Source organism: Arachis hypogaea, chromosome 5 (genome assembly GCF_003086295.3).
Source record: "Arachis hypogaea cultivar Tifrunner chromosome 5, arahy.Tifrunner.gnm2.J5K5, whole genome shotgun sequence".
NCBI lineage: Eukaryota > Viridiplantae > Streptophyta > Magnoliopsida > Fabales > Fabaceae > Arachis > Arachis hypogaea.
Window position 1 is genome coordinate 115,503,879 of NC_092040.1, and position 26,635 is coordinate 115,530,513.

The following is a 26,635-nucleotide window of genomic DNA, read 5'->3' on the forward strand; positions in this document are numbered from 1 at the left end:
TTATTTTTTTCCAAGATACCTACCTTTCAATAATTTTTTAATTATTAAATTATGATTTTACCAAATTTTTTGTTAACAATTATTTTTATATTTTACTATTAATTTTTCGATATCAATATATATTATTTTAACATTAAATAAAAAAATTTTACTACTGTTAATATGTATAACAATTAATATATATTGATATTAAAAAATAATATTACTAAAATTTTTTATTTAATGTTAAAATAATATATATAGATATTGAAAAATTAATAGTAAAATATAAAAAAATTATTAACGAAAATTTTGGTAAAATTATAATTTAATAATTAAAAAATTATTAAAGGGTATTTTTGAAAAAAATATAATTATTAAAATTTTTTAAAAATACAATTTAATCAATAAAAGAATAATTTATTAAATTGTATTTTGGTAAGCAAAATTTAATGATAAAAAATAAAATTTTTGTTAATGGGTTTTTTTTTTAAAAATAATTTATTTTTTTTATAAAATGGATAAAGTTAACATTAGTTAACACAAAAAGTTTAAAATGGATTAAAAAAGAGATTTTTTAAAAGTTAGAAAGGAGGAAAATGTATATTTATAAAATAGAGGGGAGGAGAGTGTCATTTTAGCATCTCGCAGGACAGGGGAGTGGAATTTTCTCAAAAATTATTATTTTTTACTAATATTTTTAGTTATTACTTTAATTTTTTTTAGTCTAATAATTTAATTACATATTTTAATTTATACCGTTAAACATTAATAATTAATTACTGAACAAAAATAATAAATTTTACTTAATTTTTTAATATTTCTCTTAATAATATATAGAAAAAGAGAAATCAATATTAGGTATTTAGGTTCATGCTCCAAAAGTAAATTTTAGTTTTATTTTATTTATTCATTAGGTGATACATATTATTTATTTGATTCAAAATATATATATTGAACTATATATATCATTTTAAAAAATAATAAATTAAAAAATAAAGTGATTATATTTTAACTAAAATCAAAATGTTATTTTAATAAATATGCGAGTTTAACAATATTAAATAGGTGTTAATTTATTGCAACGACATGCAATAATTTAATAATTCATTATAGATATTATGACCATGAATTGACGACCCTGCATATTATATGCATCCAAATAACAAGGATATAATTTGAGTATCGTATTATGATGATGTTTTCTTCCTTTCTTTATTTCTCACTCACTCACTCACTCACTCAAATAATTCATTTTTGGAGCATTCGTTAATTTGGTGGGACAAAGAATCTATGGACCTTAGTGGTCCAACTTTTGGGAAAATTGAATGAGTATACTCGTCTCCTTCCCCGTCTTATCTTTGCTCACTAACAATGGCCACCACCACTGTCAACACCACCAACTTAACATATATATATATATATATATATAGAGGAAAACAGACCCCGATAGGAATACTATATATATACCACTTCAAAATAATTTCATTATTATTCTATTTTTAGAATAATTTTACTATTTTCAATTTTCATCATTTTTTAAAACACTAGTTATTTTCAAGTTTTCAGATTTCTAGAAACATGTCTATCCTATTAGAAAAAAATATTGCCATAAATACAATAAAATAAAAAGAGAAAAATCTATAAAAAAATACACACATATCCAAAAGAAATTTTTTAAAATTAAATTAAATTTTAGAGATGATTTTATATAAAAACGAAATTGAAAATGAAAAAAAATTTTAGACATATTTTAAAGACTAAAATCGTAGTGTGTAATTATTTTACCGCCAATAATTTTTTTTTTATTTTTTACAATATTCTTAACTTCATTTAATTGGTTAAAGACTAAACTTATTCCAAATCAAAATTCTATTTAAAAGTTTATTGGCGACAAATAAATTACATGCAAGAATTTGAATCTCCGACGGCCAATAACTTATTAACTTGGTGGACAAATTATATATATCATGTACTATTTACAGCATTAGTGTCGGCAGCATTGTTGAGTGCAACCTCTAATTATTGCCTGCTTTAAAATTACTGAAGAAGATGATGCATAGAAGCTACGGTATACAGTTATACACAAATAATAATTCTATTATTATCACACTAATATTGTGATTGCTTGATGTGTCTGCCTCGTTTGTTGTCGTTGTCCCAAGTCCAATTGCAAAGTAGAACAAGTGTTAACGTGTAATCACCATATTATCTGTGACCCACCCTAAAATAGCATCGTTCGTTTGCCACAAATCTTGTTAGTTGTTACTACTGTTAAGTACGGTATGTATATAACAATAATGATATTGATATGACCACATATATATGTTCATTCTATTTTTCATTTTTTTTTAATCATTATAAACCATTCTTAAAATAAAATAATTGAGATTCATACACACAAAAGTTTGTATGACTAATAATAAACAGGTGACATCATATATAATAACATGTTTTTATTATGAGCTAGATGTTCGAATATATATATATATGACGTAATATGTTTATACAAATATCTTGAAATCATAGCTCAATAAATATATATTTTATATGGCTTGAAATACACCACCTAGCGACCTGGCCTATTATCCATTAAAGAAACAACGAATTGCACAAACCTCCCTCACCCTCACCAGTCAACTAATTAACATACGGGGAAATGCTAATGACTATTTTAAACAACATAAACAACCACGAATTAAATAAAAATATAATACACTTTTAAATTAATTATTTAAATTTTAATATTAAAATAATCATCCGCACACTAGTTAAATAAATATTTGATATATCTATTATTTATATTGTTTAATATTTTCATTGTCTACCTATACTTTTCCTTAACATAAATATAATCGTTCACCTGAAACAACCATCTATATTGGTTTCGTGGTTCTTTCTGCAAATGCTTCGTGCTTATTATGGAGACATCTTTAATATTGAACAGAACACGGTTACACACCGTACTCATGCAACACATGCATGTATAAAGTCCATTGCAATTCTTATACAGGGCTCATTCTTAATTATTTTTCTAGAATCATTATTACAGGGAACATCTTTTGTCTTTTCTTCATTATTATCAATCACAAAATAATGTAGAGATTATTAGGGATAGATAATTGAGCATGAAAAAGATCAGAGTATATATTATCAAGAGAAACCCGCAAGACACTGATGAGGGATTTCAACATGCGATGACATGCACTAGAATTGGTATGTATATATAAGGAGAATTTCTTAACTATCACTCCGTGCATGCTTGGAAAAGTTTTCAGCAAGAAGAAATTAAATAATTTAGTTATAGTTGTCCATGGTAGATGAAATTATTTGTGTATCTGGATTAAAAAAATATTAATACCGTGAATATCATAAATAACAGAAAAAACAAAGAATAGTCTCTTTTGTTATTTAATTTTTTGTCCAGGTATAGTTAAAATGGCCTCCACTGAAAGAGATTGTGTTCTTTCTCTATCATGGCCCTTCGTGTTCAGAAAGGGTGGAACACAAAAATTAGAGACAAATACAAATTAATAAGTTTTAGTATCATTTTGAATTAAAAACTGATATGAGCTGCATTCGTTAATATCATCACCAACACAGAATGTGTTGCTGCTTTCTCCGTCGCTGTGTTTAAGATAAGATACGTGGTGAATGGTGATGGTCTGATGGAGGAGTGGGGGACACATTGAATAAGTGCTTTGTTTCGGTTGTGGACTTGTAGCTACCACTCTTTTTTATTCAAATCTTTTATCTTTATAGTAATATAAATGAAGAAATCTTTTAGTATTTATTGATGTGTCGTTTATTTGTTTAGATGTCATCATTAGAAATTTTTAAAATTTTATTTATAAATTATGACATTATTTATTTAGGTTGTTACTTTTTAAATTTTTAAATATACTTTCTTAGATTGTTAGGTATTTAGTTTTTAATATTATTGAACTAATTATTTGCTTATGTGTCATCACTAGAAATTTTTAAAATTTTAATTATAAATTATAAATTATTATTTACTTAGGTTATTATTTTTTAAATTTAAATTATTTGCTTAGGATGTTACTTTTTAGATTTTAAGTTATTTTGCTTAGGTGATTATTTTTTTAATTTTAATTTATTTATTAATTTATAGTAATACAAATAGGGAACTCTCATGCTAACGTGATGCTCATGCGTTGAGTTTAGGAATTTATTTGCTTAGGAGTGTTACTAGAAATTTTTAGAATTATATTTTATTTGTTTAGGTTGTTATTTTTTAAATTTTAAGTTATTTGCTTAGGTGTCGTCATTAGAAATTTTTTAAATTTTATCTATAAATTATAAATTATTATTTGTTTAGATTGTTACTTTTTAAATTTAAGTTATTTGCTTAGGTTATTTTGCTTAGATTTTTTTTTTAATTTTCAAATATTTGCATATTATTCTTTTAAATCATAAATTATTATTATTTGCTTAAGTTGTTATTTTTTAATTTTAAATTATTTATTCATAAACTAAAATTTAAAAAAAATAATTTACATTTATTTTAAATTAAATTTATTCCTAAGCTAATAAATTCACATAATTATTATGATTTATAACTAAGTGCGGATTAATTTTTACGTAATAACAATAATAATTATTCAATTATTTTTCATGTAACAATAATAATTTTGTATTATTATTTGGTTAAGTTATTATTGGATATGTTACTGGAATTAAGAGTGAAAATTTTTTTGAAAAGGATGGCAAATCTACCAAGTACAATATTATTGAATTAGAAATCGATGAGTAATGATATATTTATTTTTATAAATTTAGGCATTTGAATTTATTTTAGAAGTTTATTCTCATTTTTTTAATTGTTATTTCAACTTATTTTGTTATGAATATTTTTGGAATATTAAACTTTCTTTTCGCCCCTTGAAAGATTTTAATTTGTTAAAAAAATTTTGTTATCTCTTTTTTCTATCTTTTTATGTAAAATATTATCATTGGCACGCTAATATTAAAATATAAATAATAATCATAATTTACAATTTTTTTATAATTTTTAAATTTTTTGATATTTTTTAAATATAAATTGATATTAATTTGTTAAATATTTTTTACTAGAATTTGACATTAGAACTCATTTATCTAATAAAATAAAATATTTTGTGATTAAAATATATTTATAATTAAACTTTTCGACCAAAAATATCTAAAAAACTAATTTGGAGTATTATGGCAATTCTCTCAGTAAAATGTTTAATAGATTTTTTAAATAAATAAAATAAATCAAATATTTTTTATTTTAAAAAATATATATTTTTATATTATATTACACATTTCATAAGCACATCTTTATCTTTATATTTATCTTTATCTTTATAGCAATATAAATAGGGAGTTCTTATGCTGACATGGCGCTTATAAATTGAGTTTGTGAATTTATTTGCTTAAGTGTCGTCACTATAAATTTTTAAAATTTTATTTATAAATTATAATTTATTATTTGCTTAAATTGTTACCTTTTGAATCTTTAAACATGTTATTTTAGGTTGTTGGATATTTAATTTTTTAATATTGTTGAACTAATAATTTGTTTATGTGTCATCACTAAAAGTTTTTAAAATATTATTTATAAATTATAATTATAATTTATTATTTGCTTAAGTTGTTACATTCTAAATTTGAAATAATCTTTCATCTAGACCAAATATAAATGAGAAGACTTTTTGCCGACGTAGCGCTCATATGTTGAGTTTCGAGATTATTTGCTTAAATGTCGTTATTAGAAATTTTTGTAATTTTATTTATAAATTAATAAATTATTTGGTTAGGTTGTTAGATAATAATAAGGATTTAGTTTTTGAGTTTATTAGCAAGATAGTTATATATTTAAATCTTAATATTATTGAACTAATTTAAAAAAATATAATAAATTATTTAGTTCAGTTGTTAGATATCAATAAAGATTTAGTTTTTGAGTTTATTAGCAAGATAGTTAGATATTTAAATCTTAATATTATTGAACTAATTTAAACAAAGTTATTTATAAATTATTTCAAAATTAAGACAATTGTTTAATAATGAAATCAACAATTTAAAAATAATAACAAAACAATAAGAAGTAAGTAGTAGTAAAAAACAAGTTCAAAAGCAAAACAATAAGAGCTTAAATTTGAAAACGGAAACAAAATGTCCTTTTAAAACATAACAATAAGGAATCGAATTTAAAAGAGGTTGTTACTTTTTAAATTTAAGTTATTTGCTTAAATTGTTTTGCTTAGGTTGTTATTTTTAAATTTTAAGTTATTTTACTTAGGTGATTATTTTTTAAATTTTAAGTTATTTACTTAGTTTGTTATTTTTCTAATTTTAAATTATTTACAGATTACTCTTTTAAATCATAAATTATTATTATTTGTTTAAGTGGTTACTTTTTAATTTTAAGTTATTTGCTCATAAATTAAAATTTTTAAAAAAAATTTAAAAAAATACATGCCTCAGATTCATGAATTTACTAAGAAAAGTCGATGATGAATAATCAATTATTATTTTTTTAAATATAAACACTTACACATAATAGATGAGTAAAACGAAATTTAGGAATTTTAATATTTACTTTAATGTAAGTTTATTTATTTGGATTTATTTCAAGATTTCATTCATTCTATATATTCGAATTTATTTGTTTTAATATTTTGTATTTAAATTGTTGTTTTAATTTTATTTTGTTACAAAATATTTTATAGTATTAAATTTTTTTGTATGTGAAAGATTTCAATTTGTTAAAAAAAATATTTCTGCTGAAAATAAATATTTGTTCAATCATGTAAATAATTGATACTTAATAAAATTGAGAGTACATCAAGAGTACATACAAAAAATTTGTGTATTTTTTATTTAATTAAAAATAAAAAAATGATTAATTATTATTATTATAATTGATAAAAACAAATTTAAAATATATAATTGTGAAAAAAAAATTCTAAATAGTAAATATGTATGACTTAGCTTCCTTTTTCTTTAATTTCATTATTAGCTGCCGAAAATATAACAAATAAAATTAAAAGAGTACGTAAAGAGTACTTAAAGATAAAAAATGTATTTTTTGATTGATTAAAATGTACGAAGGTAATATTAAATATATACAGAGTATTTGTCTAAAAAAATAAAAAATAAAATAAAATAAAATAATAAAAACTAAATTTAAAATTAAATTTATGTATTATATTAGAGACATTTTTTGTGGATAAATATTATTACATACATTATACGTGCTCGACTCAATATACACCTCTGAGCCTGCTACTCGGCAGCTTTTAGATAAATATGTTGTAAGTTTATTTTGTTATAACAACTTTTATTTAGGTCTTGATATTTGATTACCATATAACTTTAACAATTTCATGGTCTTTTTTAATAGGTAAAGTATCTTTACAACTTGTTAGGAATTGCGGATCGAACTCCCTCAACTCCAAAATTTGAATATGTGGACTTGCCCAAACAATCAAATGGCTTTGATTGTGGTGTGTATGTCATGAAATGGATGAAATTGTGGGACCATCCAAAGTCATGTCAAAATCGACTAATATAAGTTCTTTCTAAAACGTGCATTGTTTGTTAAAATTTCATTGGATTTAGCTTGCTGGATTTAACTGTTGAGTTTGATTTTTTTTTTTCAAGTTTGATTATGTCTAAGTTCAGTGATATATTTGACCAGAGTCTTTGATTATAAAGGTTTACTGAATTTGGTTGTTGAATTTGTTTTGTATGTATGATTTGATTTGAATAACAGGAGAATTGTGCTAAATTAAGGAAGAATATTATGATGAAAAATGCTCCCATTCCAACAAAATGATCTCAAAACTGAAATTTTGGAGCTAGCAGCGAGTTATGAAAAAGAGAAGAAACCTTTGTCTTTTTGGTTTCACGATATTCAAAGAAAAAAAGAAGGAACCGAAACCAAAAAGACAAAGAAAAGAGAAGGAACCTTTGAATATCCCGAAGGAGGTGAAACCAAAAAGAGAAAGAAGACTAGCAGCTTCCCAACTTAGTCCATTTACAAATTTGAGTACCCCATCCTTTGAAAAAAAAGATTCAAAAATTGAGTATCCAATCCGATAAAAAAATAAAAATCACATATAATAGACGAAAATACCGTAGACGGAAAAAGAATTGATTGTATAAATTTTTTATTGAATTTTGACTACTGAATTTGACTGTCATGTTAGCAATTTTGTTTGATTAATATATGTCTACTGTGTTTCATTATACTAAGGTTCAGTATAGTCAGGTATAAACAGTTTGATTATAAATGTTTGAATTGTTTGATTATAAATGTATGATTTGAATTAATATTTTGCTATAAGATTTAAATTAATTAATACAAAAAATTTGTGTATTTTTTATTTAATTAAAAATAAAAAAATGATTAATTATTATTATTATAATTGATAAAAACAAATTCAAAATATATAATTGTGAAAAAAAAAATTCTAAATAGTAAATATGTATGACTTAGCTTCTTTTTTCTTTAATTTCATTATTAGCTGTCGAAAATATAACAAATAAAATTAAAAGAGTACGTAAAGAGTACTTAAAGATAAAAAACGTATTTTTTGATTGATTAAAATGTATGAAGGTAAAATTAAATATATATAGAGTATTTGTCTAAAAAAATAAAAAATAAAATAAAATAAAATAATAAAAATTAAATTTAAAATTAAATTTATGTATTATATTAGAGACTTTTTTGTGGATAAATATTATTATATCCATTATAAAAGAGTAAAAACATTAACAGGTTAAATAAAAATTTATAATGTGTTGTGGTTCTTCAAAAACTTGATAAACATTCCAAGATCATCATTAGAATAGTTTTGAAAACTGCATTGATTGAAGCAACTCTCTAGGGCTGTTGCGAGATCAACCATATCCTTTTGGAAAGGATCAGTAACTAACATTAAAGCTCTCCATTGATCTTTAGTATAAGTGTCTGACAAAGATGATCCAAAGCTTCTTCCCAAAAATTTACTGCTATTATTTGTTATTAAATCGTAACGAGTAATATTACTGTGAAACTTATTTGACTGGTAAAGATTCACCAGTCCTGGTATAAATATGCGACAAGCCTTCTTGAATGTTACGAAATTTGTTGGCACAGTCTCATATAAACTGGGATAATCAGAAGAACTGTCATCCAAACTCCATGAAGGAGGACTGAAGTAAGTTAAGTCATATATATTTACTATTTAAAATATTTTTTTCACAATTATATATATTAAATATTTTTATCAATAATAATAATAATTAATTATTTTTTTCTATTTTTAATTGAATAAAAAATACACAAATTTTCTTTATGTACTCTTTTAGTTTTATTACGTACTCTCTTAATATTAATTTGTATAGTTTTATAAAATTTATAATTAAGTCTATACATTTTTTAATCAATATATAAAAATGTTACAATTTTTTTAATTAGTTCTATATACTATTTTTTGTTTAATGAATCAACATGAAAATATTTTTAAAATTTTTTTAATTAGATCTATATACTACTTTTAATTTTATAATTAAATTATTTTCATATAAAAAATATTAAAATTAACAAAATATTCTTTTCAAAAAATATGTGATGAAAGATCTAATTAAACTCTTAATTGTGAGTATTTTCAATTTATGGATAAATATCTCGTTAACTCTAACATCTTTTAAACGGACAATACCTAATTACAAAATTAGAATCAATATAAAGACCCAATCTGATATTAATTTTATGGTTAAAAAAATATTATACTAATTTAATTATTAATACAAGAAAAAAATCAAATATTTTATATTTGTTTACAGCAACTATTTATACTATATAGTAAAAAATTACATAAATTAACTAACAAGTTCACATACTAAACATATTTTGAATTTTAGAGCATGGAAACCTAAGTTCCAATATGTAATTCATATCCAAAAATAATACCAGAAAATTTCAAACTACTTAAATAATAATTTTCTAATTACAGAAATTCGAATCAGATCTTCTTTCAAAATCATCTTAAGGACACATGCATCTTTGGTTTTAAATTTATGCATTTTTACAAAATCTTTTCATTTAGGACCAATCTTGTATTTTCGATCTTTGTGTTTACTTTTCAACATATTTATTCTAAAATTTGTAGTAATCTTTGAGTCCTCAACAACAAATTTCTAATGTTCTGATCCTTCAGTAACAAGTAGTAACTTAACAAAGTGATACAAAATATATTGTGTAAAAAAAAATTAACAATTAATCCATAAAAAATTAAAGTAACCAATAAGTATGAAACTATAATTATACAAACTTACAAATCCATCAGCTTTGACATTATATTTAGTCAAGGTCTTGTAATGATGTAGAACAACATATCTTTATTTCAATGATAATTTATAGAAAAAATATAGAGTTAAACCTCAGAGTGGTCCTTGAACTTGCACTCAACACTCAAAGTGGTCCTTAACCTTGCACTGGCCTCAATATTATCCCCGAATTTAACACAAGTGTTTCACGGTCGTCCCTTAAACATTTTCTGGAGAATATTCCTTAACGGCGCACTGACGTGTATGGAGAGGGGCCACGTTGGATAGGTAACGGTTATCTGATGTGGCAGTTATCTTTATTTAACTCAATTTAGTCCCTGAAATCATTTATAACCCTAATTCCCAATTTATCACGAGAAACCAGACTGTTTGTTCTTCTCTGCTCTCCTTCGTCTTTCCCGGCACCCTTGAGCTTGAGTTGAGTGGAGTGGGTCATGATGGGTGGAGGCAGCAACCATGTTAGTAGCGACGTTCAGAGAGAAGCTGTGGGAGGAGAACCACCAGAAGTAGTTAGGAACGAGTTCCAGATAGGTGTGGGTATGGTAGCCAACCCGTCCTGAAGTGGTCAGGAACAGAGGCGAATCCGGGGAGACCATTTTATGGTTGTCCTAACTACAATGTAAGTGATTTTTGTTAATGAATATACCTAGCATCGTTGCTTATTAAATTTGTAACATTTCTTCTCCATGGGCATGAAATGTGGTTGCAAAGTGTTGGTAAGAGGTGGTGTGGTCTCTTTATGTAGGTTGACAAATTGGCTGATGAAGAAGAAGAAAGTGACAGAGGTAATTATGGCTTTGAAATGGTGGAGTGGAGAATGAAATTTGCTTGGAAACTTGGAAAGTTGGAGTGTGAAATTAAGGCTCTAAGACTAGCATTTTGTTTGTTCTTAGTTATTGTTACAGTAATTGTAATTGTTGTTTGTGTAGTATGGAAGCAGTGATTTCCAGTTGAATATTGTGTAAAACAAAAGTTGTAATTGCTGCACCTTATGATGAAGAAATGAATAGATTTGTGTAATTCTATTTTAAGTAGCTAAAGAAGTGTAATAGAATTTGAAACATTCAACAATAACATTCCCACATGGTTAATTATTTTTCAAAGTTGTCTGTGTCAAACTAGACACAATCAAAAGATACAATAGAGTATTTAACTACCATAATCCAAAACACATACACGATCAAAAGACAACATAGAGTATTTAACTACCATGAAAATCAGAAACCATAAAGTTCAATGTTTAAAAGCAAAATATCTTAACAAAAAAATAGCAAAGTGTTCATTTGTTGAATTTTCTTGGTGGTTTGAACCCCGGAGTTGGAACAAAACGCATGACGTTACGCAACCTTGAAGCTGTAGTTGCTGATGCACCAACCATTGGATCGATAGAAGCACTTGTTGGAGGTGGAGTATTTGAAATTGGAACAGTGGCTGGTGGAGGAGCATTTGAAACAGTTGGAGGAGGAGCACGGGTTGCTGCTAGAGGAATCGAAGCTGTTGCAGGTGGTGGAGGTTGTCTTCTTTTTTAGGGAGATTTGGTGGCCTTGCCTGGGGCTGATTTACCTGGTGGGATGCTTCATTTTTATTTTCTGACACCATTGGTTGACTCATGCCAACCTCAATCTCAGTAGCATTGCCCTCATCTGGGACTTCAGGTACAACAGGGAGAGGTTGTTGCTAATTTCCTGTATTAGCTTCACTAGCAGCAGCTGCCACAGCTGCAACCTCGTCGTCAGCCTTCTTCTTAGCACAATTTCTCTTGTCGTGACCCTTGCCATCACAATGACGGCATGAACCCTCTTTATATACCCTCTTCATCTTGGTGATCTTCTGCTTCTTGTCTCCAACCGGGCCTTCATCAACTCCCTTTCTTCTTTTCTTCTTGGGTGCCCCTGGCATCTTCTTAAATTTGGGTGCTTGTGGTCTATTGTGAAGAGACTTCTCCCATAGTTTCTGGCCAGGAATATGATTGATATGGAATGCATAAGTGTCATTGTATGCATCCATTGTCAACCATCTATGACAGAAGTCTTCGGGCTGCCTGCCTTCCCTTGCCATTGAAGCACAAGCATGGACACAGGGCATCTCTGTTTCAAATCAATTATATGCATCCAAGTTACTAAGTAATCAACTCCAATTCCAGTATGTAATCCACAATAAATTAAAAAAAATAATTACAATATTAGAATAATTATTGGAAGGGTAATGACAATTAAAGTAATACCACTTAGTTGCCAAAGTCCACAGGTGCATATTGCCTTTCCCAAGTCCACTACCATGTTTGTCGGCCACCTATGTACCTCGAATTGTTCATAGTTCGCATCTCCGGACCACATTGGCAGCCAATTCTTTGAAGCATTCCTGATCTTTTCCAAGCGGCTACGTTGAATAGGGGGTAGTAACCCAACATGGTTCTTGAATTTCATTTTGTTTCGGGCTATTGTCCTCATGATATACATTCTAACTTCCTCGAGTAGTGTGATAATTGGTTTAGCCCTTGCTTCCTTGATTCTTGCATTGAATACTTCGCAAGCATTGTTACATATGTTGTCACATTTTTGTTGGGTAGGGAAGAAGGCCCGACTCCATGCATCTCTTCGCCATTTGGCAAGGTACTCCCAGGCTTCCTTCTTAGCTCTCTGAATTTTCATCATCCCCTCAATGAATCCCTCTTGAGTGGTAGATCTTCCACACTCCCACAGTAATTCTCTGAATTCGTTGTCTTTTCACTGCTTATTGAAGTTTCTCCACAAGTGTCAAACACAAAATCTGTGGTGGACACCAGGGAAGACCTCCTGGACAGCTGTGATTAGTCCCTGCAAGAAACCAAAGAAATTATTAACTTATAATATCGGGACCCAACCTGGTCCCTTAACTTACATAAGTGACATAAACTTAGTCCCTACATATACATAACTGATATAAAATTAGTCCCTACACATACATAAGTGACAGTAAACTAGTCCCGACTAGATAGTCAGTTATACTCCTATCCCATTATATTAATACAGGCATATTGAAATGGAATCATGAAAGCAAAACATGACAGAAACAATGTCTGAAACAAACCAGTGGTATTGGAATCAGAATCATGAAAGCAATAACTAGTAAATAACAAATTCGTCGTTACCTTTTGCATGTTCGAAATGAAACAACATCCATTTTGGGTATAGATCCCTAGATCATCATGCAGCAGCTCAAGGAACCACCTCCAATTATCTGTGTTCTCCACTGGTACAATGGCATATGCAATTACGTAAATATGATTATTGGCGTCTTGTCCAATGGCTGCCAATATTTGTCCACCAAATCTGATTTTCAGGAATGCTCCGTCAAGCCCAATTAAAGGTCTGCATCCTGCCTTAAACCCCTTCATGCATCCATCGAGACAAATGTACATCTTGTCAAAAGTGGGCTCTTCTGAGTGGTTTGGATGAGGAATTGTGGCGATGCGCATAGTAGAACCAGGGTTGCACTTCAGGAGAGTCTCACCATAATCTCTCACCATCCCATATTGTGCAGCAGCATCACCATACACAATGTGCCTTACATCTTCGAGTGCTCTTGTTAGGGAAGATTTGTTCAACTCCAAGTCATATTTACTTTTAAAGTATGTTAAAGCTTCAGAGTGCTTCAGATTCGGAAATTTCCTAAGCTTCTTGACCAACTTGCTAGCTAACCACTCTCTGTTAGCTAATCTATTTTTTATCTCCCTTGGGCAGGTATGATCATCATTGAAGGTTTTAACTTGCTAGCAAACACTCTCACTATCCGTAGAGGCATAGATAACCCATGGACAGTCCTCAACCTTACATAAAGCCCTGCATCGTACTTTATCATGTTTCTTGAATCTAACTCTCCTACCTTCTTGGATGCAATACTCCCTCACAGCCTCCTTAAAATCCATCTTCGTGTTGAATTTCATCCCAACCTCTAATCGGATTTTCCCGAACCTTGTTCCTTCTCTGAAAACCGGAAATGCGTCGTCATCCTGAACTTCAGCAAATTCATCCTCTGAGTTGGGGGGTGTCCTTATTTCTTCGGAATGCCAAGAATTTGCCCCATCTGACTCATCATGATATTCATCATGAGCATTATAACCCCCAATATCAGAACTATGGTCTCCCGGTTGTCCAGAAAAGAACTCATCATCTTCACCGGAATCATCCTCAGGTACTAATCCATCATCAGGTTCTAGTATCTCCTTCCACAAATTACTCTCCTTAACTTTTTTAGGGTGCTTCCTGTTTACGTCTTTCCTTTTACCTTGCAGTATTGTATTGGTGACCTCTTCATCACTCGAACTTTCCTCAGCTCCGGGCTTGTAAGCACTATCCTCCGCACTTTCATAATTGTCCGAACAGTCTGATTCTGATAACACAACCGTATCACCTAGCTTTTCCTTACCCTTAGTTGTTTGCCTCGCCACATGACCTTTGGCTAGACCCCTGGTTATATATCTCCTATTCAGTGTTGTTCTTTCTTCGCCTTTCTTTCCAGTTTTTTTCAAAGCAGCTTATTTCTTCTCTGTCCCATTTTTGAGGACACTTTCAATTAAAAAATCTTACCCTGTTTTGGCTTAGGCAGTGTTGATTTCGTGGTTACAGCTGGTTCTTGAGTATGACCCATGTTTTGGTTGGGTGGGGCAGGGGGGTAGCAGCCATAGAAATTAGGGTCGGAATGGTGGATTTGAGGGTTGGGGTTGATTTGGTGGTTGCAGCTGGTACTTCAGTATGGTCCATGGGTGGGGCAGGGGTAGTTTTCGTAGAGGTTGCCTCATGGGTGGGTTTGGTAGTACTCAGACGGTTGATACATGGGGTTGGAACTAGGTTTGGAGGAATGGCCTTGGAGCTTGGTCCTGTTCTCAGCAAAACTGGTTGGGTAGGGACTTCAACCACCACCTCCTCCTTGTCCTTTCTGAATGGTGGTTCTTCCAAGTACGTTGGAATAGATACCCCATGTTCATAGTACACATGCACCTCTCCATGGTTGCTTTCAGCAAGGAAGCACATCTCCAGCAGCTCAGCATCAGAATTAAGTTCTCTTAGGTCAGTCTATAAGGGTCTCTTTGGAACCAGCCACCAACAGTGTTCCGCCTTATCATACCCAAGTTCTTTGTAGTAATTCCTGATGAAAAAGACATCTAGCCTATCAGGGTCAACCTTCGGAATCTCTGAAATATGGTCCCTGGTGTATGACACAACACCCTCTTCACTCTTCACAAAGGATCCCCTATGGTGACACACAATAGTTATGAGACCTATCTGAAAAATAAAATAACAAATGATTATCAAGATTGCCATCAACCAGGAAAGCACAATAACACCAGTCCCTAACCCTCCATGAACACACATAAATAGCATACATAAACAACCTACATTCTTCTATTTTCAGCACATTACAACCATAGCTACCATCGTTACAGCAAAAAACAATAACAAAAAAAACGCAACATCAATATACGCAGAAAACCCTAACAAAAATTTTCAGAAAAATCATATAACAAAATGATGAGCGAATGAATATATAACGACTTAACAATGTACAAAAAGTCATGATCAACAAAAACAGAGGACTAGATGGTAGCTATTGTGTTTATCCTTTCTATTTTGCTTACTTCTAACAATCAAAGTGCTTTCCGTCAGACCACTACGTGTGCGATAGAGACAAGATAATCACAATATGCTTGATTTCGTTGAGAGAGAAGGCCAGCGAAAATCCCTCTCAAACTGGCGCCATTGAAGAAAATAAGGAGAAGAGGAAGAGACTGTGTTGGCTTGAGAGAGAAATTGTCACTGCATGTTAAATCCCTTCCCCAAACACTAACTGACGACGTTTCAATGCAATTTGGGCGCCAAATTAAAAAATAACGTTGTTTTGGGAGTCCAGCCTGGCTTCCAGCGTGGCATCCGTAAGTCCAAGTCAACTTTCCGTCACCCGAAAATGCTTCAGGGACGACCGTGAAACACTTGTGTTAAATTCGGGATAATATTGAGGCCAGTGCAAGGTTAAGGACCACTTTGAGTATCGAGTGCAAGTTCAGGGACCACTTTAAGTATTAACTCAAAAATATATCAAACTAAAAATGACAATAATAAAAAATGTAAGATAATGTTATACAAAACATTCTAAAATGTAAAGCAATTCTTCTACTTAATACATTTTTATTGTAACAAATTTAACTACCAATTAGTTTATATTGAGAGTGACAAAATCAAGAACTTATGTAACACTAGTATAATATTAAATTAGAAAAAAAATCAACATACCCTCTTTTTTTTGTTGTTGATCTATTCTTGACAGTACTTTCATCTGAATTGTTCTTGACAATTCTTTGCACACCAGGATTACAAGTACAATTAATAAAAAATAAAAAAACTAAAAAATAATGAAAAAAAGATAGACAATAGAAGAAGCAAATAGCAACATCATATTATACAATGAATTATAGACATATTTAAAAATAAAGGTTAAGTACTTTTTTTGTTTCTAAGGTTTGGGGTGAAAATCAAATTTGTTCCCGACTTTTTTTTGTTATTAAAATCATCCTTAATATTACAAAACATTATAAAATCGTTATTTTCTACTTTAATTTTATTTTTTGACTAAATTACCCTTAACAATTAATAAAAATAATATTAACAAAATAAAACAAAAAACCCCCACACCCCAATATCCCACCCTCATCCCCGATCTCTCTTCCATGTTTCCTCCCAATCCCGTTTCTCGTACTATCTTCGAACTCCCCCCTCTCCAAATCACAATTCTTCTTCTCTTCTTAAACAAAAACCAAATTCAGCAACAGTGACATCCAAATTCAACAACAACAAATTCGGTCAAAAAAACTGGGGGTGTGGGGTTTTTTGTTTTATTTTGTTAATATTATTTTTATTAATTGTTAAGGGTAATTTGGTCAAAAAAATAAAATTGAAGTTAGAAAATGACGATTTTATAACGTTTTGTAACGTTGAGGATGATTTTAATAACAAAAAAAAGTCGAAAACGAATTTGATTTTCACCCCAAACCTTAAAGACGAAAAAAGTACTTAACCCTAAAAATAAATATGTTAATAAATACAATAATTGAAATATAACATGTACAAAATTAACAATAATTAAAAAAAACTGTAAATTCTAACCTTTTCATATTTTCATGTATCCCATTATCTTCTATACCAAAAGTAACATCCTCCAATGCATCAAAGTAATTTAATCCTAAGTTATCTTGGATAACTTTTAACAAAGATACCCCAATAATATTTTTAACATAATGAGATTCATAAAAATGCATATAGATTGGATCATTTCACTTATGCACAGGAGCCACAAAAAATATTCCACTTGTGACATACATTAAATAGATCCACATCATGCTTTTGAAGTTATAGAAAGCAAGTAACTTTTCTACCTCATGTGAAGGTATCCAGATTTTTCTTTCTCGAATTTTTATTTTAAGCTTGATACAATTGTTACGGACTTACGATGATCAATTAGTCCAATTTCATCTTTCACCTCGGCACCATATTTAGCAATTATTATATGTTATATAGAATTAACACATCACCCTAAAAAAAACTTATTACATACATTTAATTTATTATGATAAATTTTATTATTTGGGTTATATGTAATTTATTTATTTTTACATCGTTACTAAAAAAAAGTACCAAGTATATATTAATTTAAATGTGTACCCGTCCTTTATATGCACCAAATGTGATTCTTGATTTTTTTATCAGTGGCCAATGTTGTCTTGTACTAAAAAAACGCTTAAATCAGGTCTATTCAGTATCTTTACAATATATATTAAATAATACCTTATATCATTGTTAGTTCTAACTTTTTTTTTCTTTTTTCAGGAAACTACCGTAGAATTTTTTAAGCGTCATCATCTTTATTTTTGTTTTTCTTTTTTATTTTCAGATTTTTTTATTATTATTTGATTTATTGACTAAAATATTTGAGATTGTTTAATACTCAAATTTTCAAGCAGATTTGAACTATAGATGTAACTAAGTTTTAGTATAATTTTGATAATTTGAGATTAATTATATCTTGAATTATACTCAAAAAATAAAAAATAGAATTAATTTTGAGTAATGTACTTTTATCTTATAATAATTATTTTATTTTATTTTAATTTTTTATATTAGCGGAATGATTAATTTTATGCTTTGCTCAATTAAAAAACTACTTTGAAACCAAAAAAATCATGTTAACGAAGATAAGTAGTCTTAAGTGAAAGGTAAAGTAACGTGCATGATGGATAAATGGTATAAGAAAAGAGCTAATAGAGATATATTGCTAATTGAAGAAGTAGATGTCAAATATGAGGATTTGAAGGTGGTGTTAGATAACAAAGATAAACTCATAAAAGTCAAGGAACATGTAGTCTTCGAGATGCGGTTTTTGAAGAACAAAAGTACAAAACAATTAACGTCAAAACATATATTTCATGATTTATGCGTTGTGGCCAAACGTGATAGGGAGTTCAGAGCTAAATTTAAAAAAGATCAGGACTGAATTGATTCTATTCTAAAAGAAAAATGAATGAATTAGATATTACGAGAATATAATTTACTAAAAAATGACATAATGTCTATTTAATGTTAATGATTTTAGAGATAAAATGGTGAGGTGTGTATGAAGGACATGAACACTATGCGTTTGTTGTTGAGGATGGAATAGGATAAGATATTGGGAATAAGACCGGATAAGATACTAATGGATAGAGACACAAAATTTTGTGTTCTTGTATTTTGTTTAATAATAAATTAAAACAACTTATGAAAATTCAATTTATTTTCATTTTTTTTCAATAAAAAAATTTGAGATGAAAAATATAATAATAAAAAGTATAATTATGAAAAATTAACAAGAATAATGAAAGAAAAAATGAAAAATAAGTTGTGTCCCTTTTTAGTGTCTTTGTATCATTCCTGTCAGGATGGACACAAAATACACTAATTCAGTGTCTCTAGACATATTATTTCTGTTCATATTTCCGCTATTAAACACGATTTTGTATCTCTGTGTCTCTGTCTCAGTGTCTTGTCTCTGAGACTATTACGGAACTGAATCAATTCTAAAAGTAGAATAATGTTGGATTTTTTTTCTTAGTTGATTTGAATATTACACCTTATCTAATAATTGGAAGACTTATTCTTTTAATATGTTTTTGATATATATTGGTTAATCACTCTACTGTTAAAAAGTCTAAGGGTGAAAAGATAGTGTTTATATCACTATAAAATTTATTCTTTTTATATTTAATAATAGAATTTAAATTATACAAATTTAAAAACTAAATGCTTGAAACTTAAAACAAGAACAAATTGATTGAGGACAATATAAACTTATGTTTAAAGACAACATAGGATCTTAGTTTTTTTTCTAATAATTTATCTATTATTGTAAAATTTTGTAGATTAAATTATTATAAAACAATATTTTGTATTCTAAAATTTATTATTATATATTATATATATTAATTAATAATTATTTAAGTTAATTAAATATTAATTCTATGTCTTATTATTTTAATTCATATATATAATATATTTAACAATTTTTCATTATTTTTGTGTCATGTTCGTGTAATGCACGGTCAATGTGCTAGTATATAATATAAATGGTTAACTATAAAAGTTAAATTTGACAAACATAAAATAATATATCTTTAATTACAAAAGAAAAAATATATCTTTTAAAAATTAATTTTAATAAATAAAAAATAAAAATTTTAGGAAACCAACAATTAAAATTATAACTCATATTATAAGATAGGAGAATGCATGATTAAGTGATGAATGGATATAAAACTTCAATACTAAAGAATCTTTTTTAGTCAAATAAATTCGACAGCTCTCAATTATAAATATCACGACATATTCACACAACATTAAAGATTTTCTTTTTAATACTAGTACATTCACCAAAGTTTAAATCTAAATACAACCTATTAAAAAGCACATAGTTACTATTTGAACTAAGGCCTCAACTGCCAATACTAAAACTAAAGAGTTAAAAGAGTCCAACAAAGGCCCCAAAAATGAGTCCAACAACAATGAAGGCCCAACAACAACAGAGAAAAGCAGCATAAGCCATCCTGAAGGCTAAAATGATGAATTTTGTTGTAAGAGTGGTCTTGGAGATGGAGTTGATTCATTTTAGTGTTTGTATTTGTACCACCATATTATTATTTTTGATGCATTGGCGTGGTGGACACATATTACCATCATGAAATTATGTGGTAGCATTCTTCCTGATTGATTGCAACAAAACCAAACGAAACCATGCATGATAAAAGAAAGTAATAATTAAGTTAATAAGCTTGCCTGCCGAATGTAAGATGCTAATACAAATAAATGGATATGAGAATCACAGTTGCTATCTTTGATGCTTTGGAAATATCACAATTCATAGGCATATCTCAGCCACCTTGTCTAATTACTTTGGAAAGTGTTAGCGTTGGACACATCTCGTTTATAAATAATATATGCTAGCATCACGCAACATTCTCAATTACAACAATGGCAGATGGGTTATGATGCTGCACTGTTTCTGCTTCTTGCATTTATCACATCACCTGCACATTCTGCCTTGCTTGCCAACAGCTTCAGGGATTGCATGGCAACAACTTTTGGTTCTCAATCCATTGAAACAATACTCCTCACCTCATCCTCCTCACAGTATCCGCAAGCATTGCAATCATTCCAACAGAATCCAAGGTGGCTCAACTCCTCATCCTCAACCAAGCCTCTTGCCATTCTAACACCACTCCATCAATCTCACATTCAACTAGCCATTCTATGCGCCAAGAAACTTGGCATGCATCTCAGAGTCAGAAGTGGTGGCCATGACTATGAAGGCCTGTCTTATCTTTCAACTTATAAGCCTCCATTCGCCTTTGTCATGATAGATCTCAACCAACAACGTTCCATTCATATCAACCTTGCTGATGAAACGGCTTGGGTTCAAGCTGGTGCCACGCTTGGTGAACTCTACTACGAGATTTCAAAAGCAAGTGGAGTCCATGGATTCCCTGCAGGGATATGTCCAAGTGTTGGAGTGGGAGGCCACATCAGTGGTGGAGGATTCGGGACCATGTTGAGGAAGTTTGGAACTGCAGCAGATCATGTTGTTGATGCTTACCTCGTTGATGCGAATGGCAACATTCTTGACAGAAAATCAATGGGAGAAGATCTCTTCTGGGCCATAAGAGGAGGCAGTGCAACCAGCTTTGGAATCATTCTTGCATGGAAGATCAAGCTTGTGAGAGTTCCTCCAATTGTTACTGGATTCAACATTCAGAGAACATTGGAAGAAGGAGCCACAATTCTCATCAACAAGTGGCAACACGTAGCAGATAAGCTGCACGAAGATCTTTTCATCAGAGTGGTTGCTCAGAATCGTGGTGGTGGTTCATCATCAACAATCCTAGCAAGCTTCAACTCTCTGTTTCTTGGAGGAAAAGAAAAGCTGATGGCAATGATGAAGGAGGAATTCCCAGAATTGAGGTTGGAAGCTAAAGACTGCATTGAAATGAGTTGGATTCAGTCAACACTGTACTTTGCGGGATACAGAATATGGGAACCAGCACAAGTGTTGCTTAACAGAATCACCACTTACAAGAGCTTCTTCAAGGCCAAGTCTGACTTTGTGATGGATCCTATACCGGAAATTGGGCTACAAGGGATTTGGAATTTGCTTCTAAGAGAAGATGCATTGGCATTGCTAATAATGGATCCCTACGGTGGTAGGATGAATGAGATTTCAGAATATGAAATTCCTTTTCCACACAGGAAGGGAAACTTGTACAACATACAGTACTTGGTTAAGTGGGATGACAACAGCATTCAAGCATCCAATAGGCATGTAAATTGGATGAGAATGCTTCATACCTATATGACTCCATATGTTTCAAGATCCCCAAGAGCTGCATATGCCAACTATAGGGATCTTGATTTAGGTAGAAACCGCAATCATCATACTCCTAACACAAGCTACTCAGAAGCAAGTGTTTGGGGTTTGAAGTACTTCAAGGGAAACTTCAAGAGATTGGCACAAATTAAGACAAGGGTTGATCCCCATAACTTTTTCAGGAATGAACAGAGTATTCCTATCTTAAACTGACTTTCTTTTTCAGATTTCAGAAGCACTAGATTCTTTCTCGTGTTGTTTTAGTGTGGCTAAGCAAAAGAGTATCCAGTATGTCATTATGTGGAACATATGCATTCTGTGTCGTAATGGAAAAGTTTAGGGACAGCAACTTTATTAAATTTTGGTCAACATGTAATCAGTAGAAGAAAAGTGAGTAATCTCACACTATTGGATGAAATCTCACACCATTAAAAACATCATTGATAACTACTTGATGGTTACAAATCACAAAAGTTACGGCCCTATCCCTAACACTCCTCGTGTCGTAATCAAAACCAAGCTTAACTAAGTTTTTTATTCCCCTTTTTCACCTGCTCTCAAGTTATTGATTGCAGTTTGCCAAAAAAAGCGCCAAGGGCTAATAAGTAATTAACAAGACAATGGGAACACGACAGGAGTAATACTAGAGAGACAAAAAAAATACACAGAACTTATTTTATTTAGCATTCATTAATTGTCGCGAGAATTAATAAATGCTAAATAAAACAAGTTCTGACTGTTTTCGGCTAATATTTTTTTTGTTATCAAACATTTCCAAAATGTTGGAAATTACTTCGCACAACGTTGCATAGAAGGTTAGTGCACTTAAATATAAGTGACATACACAGACCAATGTATGTAAAATATACATGACCTACCAATACTATCATGTCATTAAGCGTGTGCTCTGAAGAATTCTTGTGGTCAACTCAGACACTTGTAAAGCAGAAGATAAGGGTGGGGGTAGTGGAACTTTATCTCACCACATTATACTATTGATGGCAATATTTGTTAATGCATTGAATGTTAATACATATACGATATATCATACCAAGTTTTAAATTTTAATTGTATGTAAACTTAAATCAAAGTTAAAACACTAGATACGTGAAGTATTTCCAACTCTCGATGCACTTCAAATCATCATACATGAAAAACCACTCTGATATTGTACTAAGAATATATATATATATATATATATATATATATATATATATATATTGAGTTGTTGATTAGATTATACATAATAATTATGTGGGAACGGGCACTAACACCACATGTGTATATATAAGATTCTGTCTAAATTTTATGATTTTCTCAGAATTTCTTTTCAAAGACTATAAATAAAAAACATAATATCCGTTTAAAGTATTCTAAAGATCCAAATATGCCGGTCATTTTTTTAACTAAAAAATATATGGATTGAATTATTTGTGAAAAAACTAAAGAGACTACTATGTGTTCCAGCTTTGGAGAGAAAGATTGGAGTTATTGCATTGAGACGTGGGCGGCTCCACAAAAGAAGCCGAATGAAACGCGCATGTCACCGCGATTCATAGTTGACCCTCCAAAGAATACACACACACATGAAAATTCTACCTAGCTACTTACGTGCAGCTGAGCATCTCTCTCACTCTATATATAGATAGATATATGGCGAGGATTGCATCATTGACAACAGAAAATAACAAAGCTAGAGATGATGGCTTATTATGTGATTGTGTTTCTTGCATTGATCTCGTATGCAGGCTCCGTTGAGGAGCAGAGTGTAAGTTTCAAGAATTGCATGAAGAGCAGTGCTGGAGCTGCTACTTCCATTGAAACAATAGTCCTCACCTCATCATCCTCACAGTATCAACAAACCTTGCAAGCATTCGAACAGAATCCAAGATGGGTGAATTCCTCATCAGCCTCAACCTCACCCACTATGCCTCTTGTCATTCTCACGCCTCTCACTGCTTCTCACATTCAAGCTGCCATTCTCTGCACCAAGAAGCTCGGCATGCAGATCAGAGTCAGAAGTGGCGGCCACGACTACGAAGGCCTTTCCTTTCTCTCTTATTCCAAGGCCCCATTTGTGATGCTTGACCTCAACAAGCTCCGCTCCATCGACATCAACCTTGCCGACGAGACAGCCTGGGTTCAAGCTGGGGCTACACTCGGTGAACTCTACTACAAGATCTCCAAAGCAAGTGCACTCCATGGATTCCCTGCAGGAATATGTCCAAGCATTGGACTGGGAGGCCACATCAGTGGTGGAGGATTTGGCACCATGCTCAGGAAGTTTGGAACTGCAGCAGATAATGTTGTCGATGCCACCATCATCGATGCAAATGGCAAAATTCTTGACAGAAAATCAATGGGAGAAGACCTCTTCTGGGCCATCAGAGGAGGCGGTGGAAACAACTTCGGAGTGGTTCTTTCATGGAAGATCAAGCTGGTCCGAGTTCCTCCTGTTGTCACGGCATTCAACGTCCAAAGAACGGTGGCGGAAGGAGCAACAAAGCTCATTCTCAAGTGGCAAACCATAGCAGATAAGCTGCCTAAGGATCTTTTCATCAGGGTGGTTGCGCAGAACACCGGCGCCAATTCAGCAACAGTGCAAGTATTATTCAACTCTTTCTTCCTGGGAGGAATAGACAGATTGATGCCGATAATGAAGCAGAGCTTCCCTGAGTTAGGGTTGCAGGCCAAGGACTGCACTGAAATGACATGGATCCAATCTGCTCTGTTCTTTGATGGATACAGCAAAGACGACGCTCCGGAGGCGTTGCTGGACCGAGTGACGACATTCAAGAGCTCATTCAAGGCCAAATCCGACTACGTAAGGAAGCCTATACCGGAGGCAGGGCTTGAAGGCATCTGGAAGTTGCTTTTGAAAGAAGATGTGCAGGCAATGCTTATAATGGAGCCCTATGGCGGAAGGATGAGTGAGATCCCAGAATCTGAAATCGCATTTCCTCACAGGAAAGGGAATCTCTACAACATACAGTACTTGGTGAAGTGGGATGTGAATACCGCGGAGGCATCCAGCAGGCATGTGAGGTGGATGAAAAGTCTTTACAGTTATATGACTCCTTATGTTTCCAACTCTCCAAGGGCCACCTATGTCAACTACAGAGATCTTGATATTGGCACTAACAAACGTCATAACACCAGCTTCGCGGAAGCAAGTGTTTGGGGGATCAAGTACTTCAAGGCCAACTTCATCAGATTGTCGCAGATTAAGAAAAAGGTTGACCCACACAACTTTTTCAGGAACGAACAGAGCATTCCTCTCTTTAGCTGAATTCAGTTCTTACTTTTCATTTCATTATTATTTATTATGTATGCTTGTTTGTAATAAGTAACTCCAACCATCAGGCATTATTTCTTGAGTAAATGCCCAAAATAGTCATTGAATTTTAAATCTTATTTAATTTAGTCCTCGACTTTTTAAAATGATCAATTAAATTTCTAAAATTTGAAAAAGTGCATTTCTGTTAGTTTCTTGTAAAAGTGTCTTCTAAACGTTGATGATGTGGCATTCCAGTTGTATGCTGATGTGTACCAAACTTGAATTTGATTTAAACTGGTGCCTGAAATTGCTTAATAATATTTAAATTAGTCCATTTTCAATTGTAAAATCCTAATCTCCAAATTATTATCTTCTCTTCTTTGATTGTCTTCTTCTCTTCTTCATCATCTCCGCTATCTTCCAGTTCATATTCATTCTGAACTATAAGATCAGTACACTTACCTAAAAACTATTTTAATTACAAGTTAATGCGGTTGGATTAATTTTAAATTCAACACAGATTTAAATTATATGTATTCGTCCATTAAGCTAAAATATATTTTCCACTTTTAGTAAGGTAATCATTATCATCATCTTCAAGATTTTAACATCACTTTCTAAATTTGTCATTTTTCAATTGAACTCATGCAAAATTTTTTGTAAAATGCGTGTTGCACAAACTGATTCTTCACCTCCATCAACCCAGCAGAAAAAATTACAATAAATTCCATATTACAAAGTAAAAAACGCAGGTGAATCCAAACTCAAAGTGAAACTATCTTAACATTTTCTTTCATAAAATAGTCTACCAGAATTCTCTCTCGTCGTTGAATACTTCATCACCATCCGAAGTCTGCAATTACTTGCTGTCATAAGATCTCCCTACAGAGTTGTTCCTACTTGAGCTACTTTGGCTTCTCTCCCCACCACCCGTCATCACTCATGCAGACGAGAAAACAAGATAAACTGAAAGATAGTGGAGAGGTCGAAGAAGAGAAGAAGACAGTAGAGAGATCGAAGAAGAGAAGACAATAATTTGAGAATTAGGATTTTATATTGAAAATAGACTAATTTGGATATTATTAAGCAATTTCAGGTACCAATTTGAATCAAATTTAAATTTGGTACACA

The 26,635-nt window shown here is 30.8% G+C and overlaps 3 protein-coding genes across 3 annotated transcripts; 2 read left to right on the top strand and 1 right to left on the bottom strand.

The window, feature by feature from the left end:
- Positions 1-11,982: 11,982 nt before the first annotated feature.
- LOC112804064 (uncharacterized) lies at positions 11,983-12,956 on the bottom strand. The gene is made up of 2 exons (XM_025847497.1): positions 12,530-12,956; positions 11,983-12,392 (listed from the first exon to the last, which is right to left on the bottom strand). The coding sequence occupies exons 1-2, from the start codon at positions 12,954-12,956 to the stop codon at positions 11,983-11,985; spliced, it is 837 nt and encodes a 278-aa protein (XP_025703282.1).
- A 7,289-nt stretch (positions 12,957-20,245) lies between these two features.
- Positions 20,246-22,603, top strand: LOC112803122 (berberine bridge enzyme-like 26). The gene has a single exon (XM_025846613.3). The coding sequence runs from the start codon at positions 20,845-20,847 to the stop codon at positions 22,438-22,440; it is 1,596 nt and encodes a 531-aa protein (XP_025702398.1). The 5' UTR covers positions 20,246-20,844; the 3' UTR covers positions 22,441-22,603.
- A 1,000-nt stretch (positions 22,604-23,603) lies between these two features.
- LOC112803123 (berberine bridge enzyme-like 22) lies at positions 23,604-25,650 on the top strand. The gene has a single exon (XM_025846614.2). It carries the CDS (start codon positions 23,927-23,929, stop codon positions 25,514-25,516), a length of 1,590 nt encoding a protein of 529 aa, XP_025702399.1. The 5' UTR covers positions 23,604-23,926; the 3' UTR covers positions 25,517-25,650.
- The last annotated feature ends 985 nt before the right edge of the window (positions 25,651-26,635 follow it).